The 17,585-nt window shown below is 36.3% G+C and overlaps 1 protein-coding gene across 2 annotated transcripts in view; it reads left to right on the top strand.

The window, feature by feature from the left end:
* EML6 (EMAP like 6) overlaps positions 1–17,585 on the top strand; it is a 123,022-nt gene that overhangs the window by 61,392 nt on the left and 44,045 nt on the right. For both annotated transcript variants that reach the window (XM_054180038.1, XM_009902062.2), the window contains exons 8-15: positions 4,622–4,759; positions 7,148–7,404; positions 7,764–7,976; positions 8,417–8,584; positions 9,477–9,583; positions 12,605–12,723; positions 13,347–13,533; positions 14,213–14,318. In XM_054180038.1, the coding sequence (XP_054036013.1) occupies positions 4,622–4,759; positions 7,148–7,404; positions 7,764–7,976; positions 8,417–8,584; positions 9,477–9,583; positions 12,605–12,723; positions 13,347–13,533; positions 14,213–14,318 (1,295 nt within the window). The remainder of the gene's footprint in view (positions 1–4,621; positions 4,760–7,147; positions 7,405–7,763; positions 7,977–8,416; positions 8,585–9,476; positions 9,584–12,604; positions 12,724–13,346; positions 13,534–14,212; positions 14,319–17,585) is intronic.

Genomic DNA, 17,585 nt, shown 5'->3' on the forward strand with positions numbered 1-17,585 from the left:
TTACCATAGTGAAAAAGATTTTTCAGACACTCAGTTGAAGTCCTTGTGCCTCAAGCCTGTGTAGCAGGGATCTGAAGTTCTGTACATGTATTTGTAGAAGTTGTCACAAAGTCAAGGATGTTTCTTCCCTGTCCTTGTTAAAATTTGGCAAATTGATAAGCCTCTGAGTAAACCTAAGCATTTTTAATATGCTTAATAGACTTTACAGTAAAGTTTGCCCATTGTGACTAATTATTTACCTCTAGTTGAAGAGACTGAGATTTTCTAACTGCCAAAGCTACCCATAGGGACTGGAGAGATTTTTGGAAGTCATGGCTTTATTATGGCACTCTCCTGAGCCTTTCCCAACATTGTGGTTCTGATAGCCTTGCCCTGAAGCCCTATCCCTTGCAGCGTATCATGTAAAATAGGTTTCATGACAGCATGGTTTCCCGGGCTCCAATTTACCTAGCTTTCTCCTTAGTGGTTTCTTCTCACCTTACTATCTTAATTTCCAGCCTCTCCATCAGGTTTTTCTCCAACCCTACTCCAAATGTCCTCATATGTGGATTGGTTGTGTGTTTTCAAATCAACTCCAAATGGTTTTTATTATGGACCATTAGTCAACTTCTCTGAAAAACATACACGTGGGTTCTACTATTTGGCCATATTTCAGTGTTAAAAGAAATCTATCTTCGACCACAGATATAGCTTCTAACTTATGTTCCTTCAGATTCCACATTATGATTCACCTCTGCCAAAGCTTGCTGGTCAGTTGGAGTTCCTTTTTCTGCTTTACTTGTACTGGTTTCCTATTCCTGCCATCCCTCATCTCTTTCTAACAATAGCTAAAATCTAAAGTGTGAAAGTAACAGAACTGCCAGTTGTTCACTACAGTGCTATTTTCTCCCTGTTTCCTACACCTTATTTCTTTCTGTTTATAAAATGCATGAATAGTCTCTTCTGCTTGAGTTTGTCTGCACAGTTTTATTCTTAGGCACAAACTGACACTGCCTGCCTTCTAGCAGGCTGCAAGCCAGTTTTGGAGCAAAAGCTGCAAAGATGGGATTAGCATTGTAGTGCCCTCAAGCTAATAAGCTGGGCTAAGACTTTGGGTTTATTGTCTTGGTCTCATCTTCTGGTGAGCCTGGTAATTCAGTTCTGGCTTTGGGCTGGTTAGTGTGCTGCTGACTCACAGCACACTTCAACGGTCTTGTGCCCCTCAATGAAAGGTTGTGCCAGCATGCTCTTTGTGCACATAAAGCCCCCATGAGTGGTGCTCTTATGATTATTATCATGGTTATAGTTATTATTACATTAATTATGCCTTTGAACATCGCCATTCTGTAAAACATGCATTTGTTAGCCTTGCAGGTGTTTTACTGCACTACATCACACATCCATTTAGCTCTTTAGAGAGCATAGCATTTGGATTCTTTATCATATAAATCAAAATTGGTTTACAAATTACTTTATCAGTCAGGTTGTATTCTCATGTCCAAGTGAGATGTCTAAATGAAAAAGACTTCTGCAGAGTTAGGGAAATTCCTGTAGATGTTCCCTAGCACAGCTAAGAGAAGACTAGCCAAACTGAGGCTTACTACATTTTAAATCTCAAAAGCATATCAGCTAGAAAAGCTGCCTGCTTCCAGTCTCTTATAAGAGGACCAGAAAGAAAGCATCATTCTTATCTGAATGCTGAGAGGTATGCAGAGTTATACACTTGTTCAAGGCTCCTTATATGTCTGTCTTTAATGTCACATTAGAATGTCTGCTGCGGGACCACAGGTAGCTGCTGTTCTGGCAGAACATCTCTGGTCTGTTTTCTTGAATAATCTCTGTCTTCCTGCCTTTATAAGAAGATAGTTTTGAAACTTACCTTTATAAGAATGCATTTGAATATTTATCTGATTTTTTTTTTTTGTGTAGAGCATTTTTCTGCCAATCAACTAAAACAAACTAGCAGTAACGCTTTTGCCATCAGCTGTGGCTTGTTCTGCAGATGAAGCGGTTGCTAGTAAGCTTCACAGGAGTCTATAATCACTATGTGCTCCAATAAACAGAATCACCTGTCAGGTATATGACAGAAAGACTGGAATATTGACTAATAAAATAAAGCTTTATGAGCCTATTTGAGTGTTTTTTTTAAACTCAGTCATTTATGTAAATGCACAGAAAAGTTGCCAAAGAGTAGTAAACCACATCATTTTCTTCTTGGATAAAGCATGCACTTTTTCCATGGAAATAGTTAATTTAGCTGGCTTTTAAAAAAAAAAAAGTGTGCAGAAATATTTTGCCAGAAAGGCTACTTTTTCTATTTTCCTAAGCAAAGCTAGGCTTTTATTTTGTCAGTGGCATATACAGATGATTGTATGTGTGCAAATGTTGGGGTTTTTTTTCTGTTATTAAATTTAAAACCTCATATTTAGAATTACTCTTCCAGTAATTTGAAAGTTTTAGTTCTTTTTCTTTCTTTCTTTTTTCTTTTTTTAAACATCAATCTAATTATTCTGCTTATACTGCCATGTATTGCAATTACTCTACTAATGGATTGGACTAAGTGATTTGTGAGGAAGCTATATTCTAGAGGCAAAATTTATCCTGACATTTCCTTTGAAATCTTTCCAAACCCTTTCTGGTTCATACTTTCTTGTACTGAGCTGATAGCTTCTTCCCAGCAAGGCTGCTAAGATTCTTGCTTCTGATCCTACATCTGTTTTTTCTTTGAAAACTTTTCTGTTCTTTTTTTTTTTGCCAGGAATTGGTATTTGCCATCTCTTCCACAGAGAAGCCTGTTCAAGTTCTTTCTCTTCCTTGAATTCTCTTAGCCTAAGAGGTAACTAGTATTGTTCAGGGTTGTTGATTCTAGACTGATCCTCATAATATTAACCTTACAAGGCTCAAAGGGTTTCTGATTGAAAAGAAATGCACAGGTCATCCTTCCTTAGTGCAGGCAGTCAAATTCTTTAATGATTTTACCACATTTATCAAACTCTGTTTTTTTTTTTCTCCCATTACTCTTACATTAAGGCTGTATCTAAATGTTACTGATTGGGGTGGTCAGAAACTTCTTCTTTTCAGGTTCTATTTTTGCTATTTGTTCTTTGCCATTTATCATACTGATGTATTTTTGGAAGCAATACTCTCCTTTCCCATCCTTTGTTTCACCAAGGCATGCAAAGTAAACTCTTTTGGTCTTCTTTAATGTGATTATCATGCTCATTCTCTTAACCATCCTAATAATCCTTCACTACATCTGTTCCTGTTTTCATTCTGATTTCTTGACATAATTCATAAAGATGAGGTCACATCACACACTATTGTTTTTGTGAACCTCCTGGAATACCTCCCATATATATATTTCAGGATCAGATTTCTTTTTTCATATCTGCATTTCACTCATGGATCACAGGCATTCTGTAATAGAAAAATAGTGTGAGATCTTACTCCTTCTTGTTGATTCCGCTTATGTTCAAACCTTAAAGCACAGTGCTAGACCTAAGGTTCTAGAAGTGTGGACTTTGGTGAAATTCCATTCCATGTCTACTTGTTTTAAAATCAAGAAACTTCTTCCATCGCTGGATTCACAGTGCCTCTCAGCTTGCTGTCCATAGCAAAACTCATTACCATTTTCATCTTCTGTGCCAGTGTCTTCAGTGAAAATACTTAATGTTACTATTCCAAAGCTTGTCCCTAGAACTCTCACTAGTATCTCATTTCTAGCCTTTCTGTAAACTTGCTAGAAAACTTTGTCCAGTATCACATTACAGTTCTTGTAAAAACTGTCATTGTTTTTGAGTTTAGTCAATAATCACATATGCTACTATTCAAATATTTTACTTTTACAAATCTTTTAATAAATCTTTTACAAAACCATTAGATTACAGCACTCGAAATAAAAATAGTTGGGTATTGCTGACTTTTTTCTGCCCTAAGAGGTCTTTCATGTGTTTTATTCCATACTTCTCATTTGTTTTACCCTAAATCTCTCATAATACTGAGAGCTGATAACCAGTTTGTAGTGATCTGAGAAACTTCCTCCAGTCCTTCTTAAAAATATAGGTGCATTATTTGCCTTTGCATTATTATGCCATAATTCATTGGTTGATTCTTTTTATTTGAAATAACGTAAATGAACACATCAGCGTGCATGTTTTGTCTGCTAGTTTGTTCAGGGTTCTCATAAGACAGTTTTCCCCATGGTTGGAATATTTGTACTTTCTAAGTATTACTTTCACTTTCCATGCAATTTCAGTCTGATCCTCCTTGACATTTCCTGTCTACAGAAACCACATTTTTATTACCCATCAAGGAGAATTCTGTTAGATCAGTAAAGTCTGGAGATAACACCATCTTCAGTGTCAGAAAATTCTGTGTCTGTGTATCGGTTCAGGCCACCATTTTGCACCCTCTTTCTCATCTCTGCTAGACTGATAAGCAGTTGAGTGCTTAAAAACTACATTTCTGTAAGCTCAAGTCAGAGCTTCCGTGGCTGGAAGGAACTCAATACTGTATAAAATCTTAATACAAGTTGTGCATGAATATGGGCCTTTACCTGATGAGTTGGAATTTTCATAGTTACTCTTGAAATATAGTGCAGTTAGGAAAAATCTGCTACTGGTTTCAATTTCATTTGATGCAGATTGTGGAGTCTTGCTGACCATGCCTTGATAGCTCGTTGTAATATGGAAGAAGCGGTGCGGAGCGTGTCTTTCAGTCCTGATGGATCACAACTAGCACTTGGAATGAAGGATGGCTCCTTCATTGTTCTTCGAGTAAGGTAAGATGAGAAAACCTCACATTACTTTCGTACAATTAGTAGGATTTTTTCCATGTAGCTCAAGATCAGATCATACTTTATTCCTATAAAAAGAAAAAAAATCAATGGATATTTGATCAGAAATAGAGTAAAAATTGAGTGTGTTTCCATAATATCACTTGGTGTTTTAAAAGGTGGTAATTTGGCAATGAGGAGAAAACCCGTGCTTTAGTGGATTCCAAATATTAGCTCTTAATGTTGAGAACATTTAGGATGTTTTTCTTTTTTTTTTTTTTTCCTTAGTCTGAAATTGTACACATTTTTATTTTTTGTAAAGAAATGTAGATGACAGGGATAACACAGTTTTGAGTGGGATCTCCTTGATAGTTTATTTCCTGTCATATATGAGAATGGATCCCAGGCAAAATAATTGGTGATTGAAAGACATTTTTAAGCATTTGCAAAATGCAAATGAATTCTGCTTTTTGTATTAGATGACAAGCCTTTTTCTTCCTGAAGGCATCTTAAGCACTAGCTGTTTTCTGTCTGCAATTATAGACTCACAGAATGGTAGGGGCTGGAAGGGACCTCCAGAGATCCAGAGTCCAACCCCCATGCCAAAGCATGATCACCTAGGGCACCTGGAGAAGGAGACTCCACAATCTCTCTGGGCAGCCTGTTCCAGTAGTATGTCACTCTTACAATAAAGAAATGTTTCCTCATGTTGAGGTAGAACTTACTATGTTCTGGGTCCATTAATATTATCATGAATGATATACAAAAGCAGGGTCCATTAATACTATCACGAATGATATACAAAAGCAGGTTAAACATACAATTGTCTATAAGGTGAAACAGCCACACTAGCATGATTTCAAACCATAGAATCAATTTTAATTAATACTTGGAAGCATTTGCTGCTTCCTTAGCCTTGCTTCATGTTCACTGAGCATATTTAAAATAGTTTGAACCACTAGCTGATAGGTGGGGAAAGCCTGTAATCAATGGAAGATTGGTGAAAACCCTTGTAATTTACTACTTTAATGACTTGAACAAAACTGATCTGCTCATTAATTTAAAAATCATTTCAAAGGCTAGTATTTTTCTAAAGAAGTTAATCTTTGTCTCACAGTAATCTTGTCTTTGCTAGTTGGCCTGATACCTACTATTATTCATGATTCAGCTGGCAAAGGGTCATAATAATAAACCTGTCATTACTCATGGAAGAGTAGCAACACTCTTGCATGAGGCCCTGAATGCAACCACTTCTCCATCTGTCCTTTTCTGTGACAGGGTAACAGATCTGCAGCCCCTAGTACAGGATACTGGCAGTATGCTTTGTTGGCTTTTTTTCTTTTGAATCATGCACTTAGTGATGTGAGTCTTTGTTTTTGTTTTTCTTGGCCATGAAGTATCTGGATCTATGGAATAAACCAGCTGCTTTTCTCAGTAGCACTGATTACCACTATGGAATAGCTGTATTACCAGTTTTCAGCAATAAGGCGGAGATAAGAATGTTTTAATTTTTTCCAACACACTTTTTGAAGGAAAAAATGACTATGAATAAATAAGAATCTTCACAACAAAATTTCTACTGTTTCACCATTTTAAGATGAATTTGTAACAAAATTATTATTGTGCCTTTTTTTTAATTTTATTTTTAAGATCCTGGTCATCTGTGATATTAACCTTGTCATTCATACTGGTGTCACCCAGAAATCTGTGTCTTTGTTTACAGATTGTTCTCCTTTCAGGACTCTGGTTGTAACAGTGCTATGTAACAGCATTTTGAAGATATATTAACAAAATTTATTGTTTTCTAAATAAATTTGAGTATTTTAATGAATTTGACACTGCTGGCAGTAATTAATTTTTAAAAAATCGGGAAAAGTATTAAAAAGCTTAAAGTGGAGAGTAACAGAAGTGTAACACCTGGAGAAGACTCTTCCTCACAGAGTTCCTTCCAGCCCCAGTGTATAACCTCATATGATTGTCTTTGTAAAGAGGAAATTAATGAAACTGTGACTTGGCTTCTTGTTAGTTGACTCAAGGGAAGATTTGGGTTTAATTTGTTTTTAAATTCTTTCCTTACAACTGAAGAATTTGGGAAAAATAGACAGAACTCTTTTTCTGTTGTCTATGTTGTAGAATAATTGTCTGGTGTAGTTTAGACCAGACAGTTAACTGTTTTACAAATAAAATTATATGAATAGTATCATTGACAGATAAATTTGTTTCTAACTTTTGCTTTAGAAGTACTCTTCTGGCCAATGAAAGTAATAGAAACTTCTCAAAAAGAAAGATTTTTTTTTGTGAAGTATGCTTTTTGCCCTATGAATTATCCTTATCTTAAACAGGATTGCATGTTCACAGGTTTACAGTTCATATTTTCACTATTGGCTATTGCAGAGACATGACAGAGGTAGTTCATATCAAAGACCGGAAGGAAGTGATCCATGAAATGAAATTCTCACCAGATGGCTCTTACCTTGCTGTGGGTTCTAACGATGGCCCAGTGGATATCTATGCAGTTGCTCAGCGTTACAAAAAAATAGGAGAATGCAACAAATCTTCCAGTTTTATAACTCATATTGACTGGTCTGTGGATAGTAAATTCTTGCAAACTAACGATGGTGCAGGAGAGAGACTGTTCTACAAGATGCCCTGTAAGTTTACAAGTGGCTCATGTTATGAACAAGTAAACTGCATGTTGAAGAAAACAAGAAAAACATGATATGCATAGTATATCTGCAAGTGGAGTTTCTTGACTGGAACATATGTAAATATCTAACATTTTCCCCATTTTGTATGTTTTTAGCATGTTTGTGTGCAGCTGCACTAGTACTTGTAATGTACGTGATGTTCTCAAATACCACAGAGGCCATACTGTGAGATTACACTTATTTAAAGTAAAATTGTGAATCTTTGTAATTTATTGGGCTTTTTACACAGATAAATCTGATTAAAATAAATGGATATTATTGAAAAACAAATTATTAAACATTATTCATGTGCATATTTTCAGCTGGGAAGCATCTAACTAGCAAAGATGAGATCAAAGGAATTTCCTGGGCCTCGTGGACCTGTGTGGTGGGATCTGAAGTGAATGGAATTTGGCCAAAGTATACAAACATTACAGATGTCAACTCTGTGGATGGAAATTACAACAGCTCAGTGCTAGTGACTGGAGATGATTTTGGGCTAGTCAGATTATTCAGATTCCCATGCCTGAAGAAAGGTAAAACAGTATTTTGTATCTGAAGAATGCAATATTTAGTGTGCACTGTTTACTTCATATCTCTGGCAAGCTTTTGACACAGGTTATTTCCTCAGGATTTGTGCTGTACTATGCATAAACCCAACAAAACTAAATAAAAGCAACCTTTTGGCTTTCCATGATCTTCGCTGTTTAATTTGATATCACGGCAGTGTATTTTCTGATAGTAAATTTGAATTTGTTTATAGTACAGTACATACTATAAACAGTACAGTACTACTGATGTGAACATATAATTTACATTATTCTATGCCATTTATTTTTATATTATAATTACTTTTAATATCAAAAGCCTTCAGTTTTCTTACGAGTTTTTAGACTTTCCCTTAACAATGTAACGAATAAGAGTTAGACTTTTACTCCTTCTTACATACTAACAAGTTCTGGTTTGGTTTGTTTAGGAGCTAAATTTAGAAAGTACATTGGCCACTCGGCACATGTAACCAATGTCCGCTGGTCCCATGATTTTCAGTGGGTTTTGAGTACAGGAGGTGCTGATCACTCTGTTTTTCAATGGCGATTTATTCCAGAAGGGATAACAAATAGCATCGTTGAAACATCTCCACAAGGTAAAAATTATCTCTTCAAGGTATTTATTAAATAAAACCCACATAGAATGCAGCACTGGAGGAAAAACTTGCACTGGATTAACAGAAATTTTTGGATTTTAATTCTCAGAATTATGTATATTTGGCATGTTTGCGACATTTTACTTGTCATAGAAAACCACTTATTTCAGGCATTAAAAACTCTTTGGCAGTTTGTGATGAGGTTTGTTTAGGAATATGTGAGTATTATTCATCAAAGTATTGTGGAAAAAAAGACATTTAGAGGGAGGGGATAAGAACAAATTAAGTTTCCAAAATTAGCCATCTACCTTGCATTCAAAAGTCAGACTGCACATGTTGAATCGTTTCATTTTCTTTTCAGTGCAATGTCACATATACATGTGATAGCTGTACTTGACATTTTTTTTTCTTAAATGCATGACAATTAGAATATTCTACCAGAGCCATGTGAACTACAGTGGCAACTGCTGAAAATTGGATGCTCTTCAACAATTGGGCAAAACTTCACACCCTACCTGCACAGTTTGGTAAAACACCTATGTTACAGCAAGTCTTCTTAAACACAGACAATGATCACAATTAAAGGTTTTATTTACCATTTCTGTATGTTTTCACTCCGAAGCCTCTTGAGAGAGAAAACAGTATGGAAATGTGCCAGTAACTACTCGGTTATTCTCCTTCCCTCAGCCACCTTTCTGCCCCAGGCACTGAAACAGAAGAAACAGAAATGAAAACCGACACATTCAGCCCCCATGATTTTTGCAAGCTGCTTAAGCTTCTGAAGCTCTTGAATACTGCTTTGCATGTAGTCTAAATTATATAAAACATCATGTGCTATCTTCTTGTGATTAGATGTGTTCAATATGTTGATGATTTTTATTTTTTTATGTAGAGGGTGGCATTGATTCCTACAGTGAAGAATCAGATTCAGATTTATCTGATGTGCCAGAGTTAGATTCTGATATTGAGCAGGAAGCTCAAATCAACTATGATCGCCAGGTGAGTGTAAATTAACATAGTGTAGCAATTACCTGACAATTTATCTGGACTGTTTAGTAAAGATAAGTAAAAGCAGTTTGGTGCTAATTCATCTGAGAAGATTGTTTTGGTAGTATTTAGCTGCTTATGCAACATAATCACAGAGTTTACTTCAGCTGGAGATAATAATTTAAAAGGGTTAAGAAGAAAACATTGGTGTGTAGATATACCATTATATGTTAGAAAGCGGATCTATCTTTAAAAGCACAAATTTAAACACAAGATCTTAGTGCTATCCCCATTCTTGTGACAAGTGTTAGAGCAGACTTTTCAGTCCTTTCAAATTTAGAATTACAATTTGTAGAATATGGCTCATGGCGCTTTTTTATGACCTCTCTATATCCAAACCAGAATACTTTCAGTAAGCATGAAGCCTGAGGTGCTAGAGTCACCATCACTGCAGGTTTTCAGGAGGAGACTTGACAGGGTGCTTGGTTGCATGGTTTAGTTGGTTGGGTGGTGTTGGATGATAGGTTGGACACGATGATCTTGAAGGTCTCTTCCAACCTGGTCTGGTCTGGTCTGGTCTATTCTATTCTATTCTATTCTATTCTATTCTATTCTATTCTATTCTATTCTATTCTATTCTATTCTATTCTATTCTATTCTATTCTATTTATGACAGATTCTTTTTTTATTGCCAAGAACAGCAATGTCCAGAAATTAAAATTGCCCTAGTTTATGGGAACTAAGTAAAACTGTTCTCTAATAATCACTTAACATGTTTAATTTTTTTTCTGTTTTCAGTACGAGTGTGTTCTGAAATAAATTAAGATAGATTGCTTCCTTGCAAGAAGAAAAGCAAATCAAATAAGTATCTTTACTGCATTGGTGTTTTTTTTCAGAAACTAATGTATGCCATTCCGCTCTTTAACCTGATCTTTCAGTGGTGATTTATGCTCTGTCACTATGGGCTTTCTGAACTCGGTTAGTCACCATATCTGCTGGGCTTGTGTCATGTAGGCACCATGGGACTGCACCCTGATCTCAGCCGGCCTTGTTGTACACCACTCTTGGCTCTTCTTCTTACCTCCTCTTCATATCTAACAAAAAACTATTCAATCCTTTTTGTTCAGCAGGCTATTCCATGGCCACTTTCACTGCACTTAGCTCAAACATGTCTCTGAAAATAGAGTTATTTTTCTTGTGATTCTTTCTCTTCCATTCATGATACAGAGCACTTGGCAAACACTGATCCTTATTCTGTGATGTGGAAGAGTGCCACTTCCTTGTTTTGAAGGAAAAGAAACATGGACATCAAATTCTACTGTTTTCAGACTTTCTATTTAAAAACACCTGGGACCTCATTTTCAGGAGCTGTTGTCATTGTGAATAGAATATTACTTGTTGTCTTGTACTGTTCCTTTACCAGATACAATGGTGAAAGGTCAGAACATCTTCAGACCAGAACTGGGATGTTGTACCAATAATTATAAATATGCAGTAATCTTTCTTCATGCTAGTTTGGGTGATTTAATGGCTGACATAGAGTTGCTTTCAAGAATGTTCCATGCTTTATCAAGGGATCTTCCTTTCTATTTTCACCTCACTTTCTAGATTTTGCAATAAATTACATTGGTCCTTCTGACAACGATGTATTTTATGTCTTTATTACAGAGATTGATTGTGTTTGCCAAATGAAACAAAGGTTTTGACAAATTTTCTCCTTCCCCTCTCTTTTATTCCAAGTCTCTGAAGCACTTGTCCCATCTTCCTCCTCCTCTATCTCCTGATTTTGTATCTGTCTTCAAATTATCATCTTTCTTCATGCTGTCTACATGTTAGAAAGGACGTCGGCATTTAAAAACTTGAAGTGAAAAACCAGTTGTAGGCAGTTAAACAGCAATATTTCAGGCAGGTTAATGGATGAAAAAGCTAGAAGCAACTTAAAATAGAATCTTACACAGGAAGTGTAAGACAACCCCACGGGTGAGCTACACTTTACATTTTGTTAAGGAAAATTATTTACAAAAGAACACGGAAACAGAAACATGAATCTTGTTTTGAGAGCTAGGTTTGTGGATTTTTTGTTTTGTTTTGGTTTTGTATTTTTGTTAGGGCTGAAGCAGTACAGAGGATTCTAGAATTTGGGATTCATTAGAAAATGATGACCTTATATTCTGTTTCATTGGTAGCATTCACTGAGGAGCAGGAATAAATAGATGAGAATGCTCAAGATCAGGTATAGGACATATGAGTGACAGACACAATGTATTATGGCTATTTTAAAATGGTTAGCCAAAGCTCAGCTCATTATATGAACACTTCTCTTGTAACAGTCCAGTACTGCATTTTTGCAGTTGGGTAGATTTCTGTGAGAAAGGTAATTTCATTATCTTTTGGAATACACAAGGAATGTAGGTGCAGAAAACAACCTTTATTTCAGTATTGTATTGGATTTTGTTTGGTGTCACACCTTTGAAGATGCTTCAAACATCTTTAGCAGCTGCCCCAAGTTTCAGCATTATGAAAGATTTATGGGTATAGTCTATTTAGTGTAAAGTGCTGTAATTCTACTTTATGATTCTGGTCTCTGGCAAATCACTTCAGCCCTGCTATGACTGTATATTTCACCATAATCCCTAGATAGAATGAATGAATGATCTTCATTGTTGTGTATGTACACTGAAATACATCTGATTTTAAAAGACACTTAAAGAGTTCCACTCAATATTTAAATTCCTTTTCAGTGACACTGGTATCTTCTAGAAAAAATATGCTCTGATACTCCAGACTAATGTTCTGGGCCATGTTGCAGGACTGGAAAACATTAATGTTTATGTTTGATTATTATTATTTAGTTATGATGTTATGTTTGTTTATTTATTAAATACTTTCTCTGAAGGTCTTTAAGGACCAGTAGGGCCTAGCTCTCTCTTGTAACTACTGAACATCACATTAACATATATTAAATGTAATACTAACATTTTACTTTGATGCTAATATTTAGATGTAGAATTAACTTCAACAATTATTTTTCAGGTTTACAAAGAAGACCTACCTCAGCTGAAACAGCAAAGTAAAGAGAAAAACCTTTCTGTGCCCTTCCTTAAAAGAGAGCGAGCGCCTGAGGACAGCTTAAAGTTGCAGTTTATACATGGGTAGAGTAATATTAGATAATATTTGTTTTTTTCAGACTGGAAAAACAGCCCAGCAATGTTAATTGATTCACATTGGAGTGTATAGCAAAGCATTTTTCAGTGCTTACAATTAATTTGTTTGTCGTTACTACTGTGGGTAATTTTTGGAATATTCTTTTTTTGATTGTATTTGCTAGGGAACAAGAGGAGGTTACAATACTGTAGCCATATAGTAAATAACACACCAGCATTTCATTTTATATCATTACATTTTAAACCAGCTGTTAACTACACCTTACGTTCCTGGAGCAAAAATTCTGTTAAGCTGATTGTGACAGATTTCTGCTTGAATCCGAGTCTCTGTAAAACTGATCTAGACACAATTCTATGAGAGTTATGTATTCTTGTTCTGAAATCAGCACTAATTTAGCAGTTAGAGGTAAAGTAAAACATGATAAAATCCATGAATGCCTGCTCTTGGTAGGAATAATCTGTCTGCCTGTGTGCTGTGATATTTTTGAGCTGATGCTGACACCACAGCTGTACTCTTTTCAAGTTAATGCGCAAATTATTTTCATAACTTGTTACACAAATTACCAGAATAATTTTTAAATGGAATGTAACTTGGTTTGTGTTTACTTCAGCTACAGAGGCTATGACTGTCGAAATAACTTGTTCTACACACAAACTGGAGAAGTGGTGTATCATATTGCTGCTGTAGGTGTTGTATATAACAGGCAGCAACACACTCAAAGGCTCTATCTCGGTCACGATGATGACATCCTCAGCTTAAGCATTCACCCAGTGAAAGACTATGTTGCTACTGGACAGGTGGGTATTTAGTATAGATGATCTTAGCAAAATATGGAAATTAATTCCCTTTACAACATATAATTAGGAGAGATGTGGTATGCTTGTCCTTCAGTTAAAGTTTTTCCTTCTAAATATGCGTAAGCTGTGTAGCATTTCCTATAGCCCTGAAAAAATGCTGGGAGTACTGGACTGGAAGCTATTTAAGGTGATTATTAAAACATTACTATATGACCAAAAAAACCCCACCTTGCCAGCCTTATGTTGTGGCCTTGCAAAAAAGAAAAATCTTACTTTCCCTTTGAACTTCTGCTTTCATCTGTAGAATGCAAGAACTGTGTTTTAGCTCCATCCTAGGAGGTTTCTCGACTACTGTAGCAGCATTCAAAAGCCTTACTCAGACAAAGACTATTTTATGTTGGGCACTCTGTTGATACCTGGTGATGAATACAGTGTTCTCCATGTACATATATTAACATATGATAAATTATATCATTAATATGATACTGAATACTAGTATTTTAAAGACTAGCCGCTGATATTTCCCTAAGGGAGGAAACGGATCTTGAAAAAGATAAAATAGGGCAAGTGGAAAAGTAGTTACCTCCAGAGTGTTTTGTAGATGTGATGGTGCTAATTACTGATAGTAGTGTGCTTTGAACTTCTATGAGGACATATCGCAGTTAACCCCCTGGTTTAGGTTGGAAGAGATGCTGCTATCCATGTGTGGGACGCACAAACACTGAAATGTTTATCGTTGCTAAAAGGCCAGCATCAAAGAGGAGTGTGTGCACTGGATTTTTCAGGTAAGCCACAACCTACATTTATCTAAACAATTAATTAAAAAGCAGTCATTTAAACATTATTTTAATAGCTAGCCAATTTTACAACCAATACAAATTTTACACAAAATTTTGCTGACAGCTTTTACCAAAAGTAGTGTGTTTGTATAGTCAAGTCAGCTGTGGGCCTTTCCTCAACTGGTCAATAATTGATTCTTTCGATGTCTAACACATAACACCAAGTGGGCAGCAAAGACTCTGTCAGCTGACTTTGTGGTGGTATAATAATTTAAAAGCAGGTGGAATGGTGACTTGAAGTGTGTAAGTGAGGTGGAAATGTTATGTGTAGGCTCATAAAATTCTTCAGATTTGTTAACATTTTTCAATGAGTTACAGAAGTAAAAATGACAGGTGTCTGGCATTTCTCCTGTTTGTCTTTCTGAGATGGATGACCCAAGTTGTCTTCATTCTCAAAAGGTAATCTCCTGTATTCAGCTCAGACAAACATCACCTACATGGTGGTCACTTAAATACTTTTGCATCTTTATGAAAGTGCTTAGAAATCCATTCTCTTCCAGTTAAAGAATAAAAGGACATTACTCTCATTACTCATTTCTTAACTCTGATTTATTTATGTTTTTTTCAATGAGACTTCATTTATTTCATATTCTCCTCTCTAGAAATGCAGTAAGAATTCATTAGGACATAGATGACGTTTATGAGACAGGACTACAGGAAAGAAGTTTTACTTCCACAAAGATAGGTCTGTGGAACTGAGTCATGTTCCATTGTCAGAAGAGGAGTCTTGGTATCACAGTACATTAGAGGTTGGAAGGGACCTCAAGAGATCGTCAAGTCCAACCCCCCTGCCAAAGCAGAATCAGTTAGGTTAGCCCTCACAGGAATGCATCCCGGTGGGTTTTGAAAGTCTTGAGAAGAAGGCTCCACAACCTCTCTGGGCAGCCTGTTCCAGTGCTCTGTCATCCTCACTGTAAAGAAATTTCTGCTCATGTTGAGGTGAAATCTTCTGTGTTCAACCTTGAACCTGTTGTTTCTTGTCTTATTACTGCACACCACCGAAAAGAGATTGGCCCCATCCACTTGACACACCCATCCCTCAGATATTCATACACATTGATGAGATCCCCTCTCAGTCTTCTTAAGACTAAACAGCCCCCGGGGATTTCAGTCTTTCTTCAGTCTTAGTGTTCAGCCAAGAGCTGGAATTCAAATGTGAAATTGTTGATACACTGCAATGTTTAACCTATCCCTGAAAGTAGATTGTAGGACCAGTCTGATGACACTGATTCATGTATTCTGATTGCATTCATGCAATGTTTGGTTGTGCCCTCTGGTGGTTAATTTAAAATATATAATTTTGGGTATTAATCAGCATGCATAGCCCATATAAATGCGTAAAACCTCCTGTGTTAAGCAAATAAAGTTTAGATTGTATTCTTCCCAATAAAATTTTGTCAACCGTGTTCCATTTACATAATTGAGTTACCCCTAACAATAAATGTCATCAAAACACACAAATATACCTTTTAAATAATACATAATGCTTATATAGCTTTTGTATCAGCTATCTTTATAGAATATTATCTCACTAAAACTATTATTGAATGGTTTTTACTGTTTCCTTTGCTTTCCTTTCTTAGTAACTTCTTGAGTCTCCCTGTTTGGATTTTGGTTTTGTGTTGGTTTTGGGGTTTTTTGTTATTTCTTTTATTTTTCTAATAAGCTCACTGTTGGGTTTCTATCTTGTTTGTCAGCTTCTTTCATTCAGCTGTGAACTCTGGCTATTTCCATGATTCCTCTTCTCCCTGATTTGTTTCTCATTGCACTGTCACTAAATACAGTGAGCACAATCTAGCTGTGAGGACATATTCAGTCACATGTGAACTCTGAAGCAGTTCACAGCTTCACAGATTGCACAGGGTTGGAAGAGACCCTCAAAGGTCATCTTGTCCAATGCCCCTGCAATGAGCAGGGACACCTCCAACTAGATCAGACTGCCTAGGGCCACATTGAGTCTGATCTTGGATATCACCAGGGACAGAGCCTCAACCACATCCCTGGGAAACCTGTTCCACTATTTTACCACTCATTGTAATGAACTTCCTCCTTATGTCCAACTTAAATCCACCATCATCTTTGTGGACATCCTCTGGACCTGCTTCAGCAGGTCCGTGTCTCCCTTATGCTGGGAGTTACCTAGCTGGGTGTTCTACTCCAAGTGAGGTTGCACCAGGGCAGAGTGGCAGAATCCCCTCTCTCTATCCACTGGCAACACTTCTTTTGATGCAGCCCACGATGCAATTTGCCTTCTGGGCTGCAGGCACTCATCACTGGCTTAAGTCCAGCTTCTTGTCCACCAGTACCCTCAAGTTCTTTTCTGCAGTTCTGAAACAGAGTAGCTTATAGCAGTGGCACTCCTTCTGCTCCTGCTTAAGAACAAAGTCCTTAACATCTCTTAACTTCTACAAGAAGGAGCATTGTCAAGTCATTGTTTCATTCACGCTTTTGGCCATTGCCCCAGTTCTCTAATTCCTCTACTTTCAATTTCAGTTAACAGTCAGACAACCACCTCCTGCTACAACCTGTAAAGTTCAGTTCTCTTATCATACACTTAAGCAATCATGGTGTAGTTCTTTAAAAAAATTGGATTTTACTGATGGTTTGTCTCTAAACATTTGTTAACAATGGGCTTACATATTATTTCACAGATGTAGCAAGGATACCTAGGTACTGTTGATTTACATGTGATATGCTGGTCTTGGTTTTCTTCTTCTCATTATCAGTAGCACTGTGTCTTTCCTGCAGTAGAAGAGATGGTAGCCAGCAGTTAATGTTAGCCTTACAATTTTCTGTCATATTTGTAGTTTTGCCACATTGCCTATTAACTTTTAACCACGCATTTCATTATACACTAAACATTCTTGTCACTATTTTAAGCAAAAGAAAAGAAGCATCATCTGACCGGAAGTATTTCAAATAAAGTGTAATGTGATTTTGGTGTATTTTGGAAATTAACTTTTATTGTATTGTTTGATCCCACCTACCTTCCTTGTACTTATACATGGGAGTGTTTTGTGTCTACCTTTGGGAAAGACCAATCATTTGATAAGGAACATAAATACAAAAAAATAATCTAAAGTAGGTCAGTCATACAAACATCATAGGAGCTAATGAAATCAAAAGAATGCTTTTTTTAATACCCTCTCTTAGAATCATCCAGTTAAAAACCAAGCAGAAAAATCTTGGTGTGACCTATTAAAGAACCTGTTG

This window comes from Dryobates pubescens, chromosome 3 (genome assembly GCF_014839835.1).
Source record: "Dryobates pubescens isolate bDryPub1 chromosome 3, bDryPub1.pri, whole genome shotgun sequence".
Lineage (NCBI taxonomy): Eukaryota > Metazoa > Chordata > Aves > Piciformes > Picidae > Dryobates > Dryobates pubescens.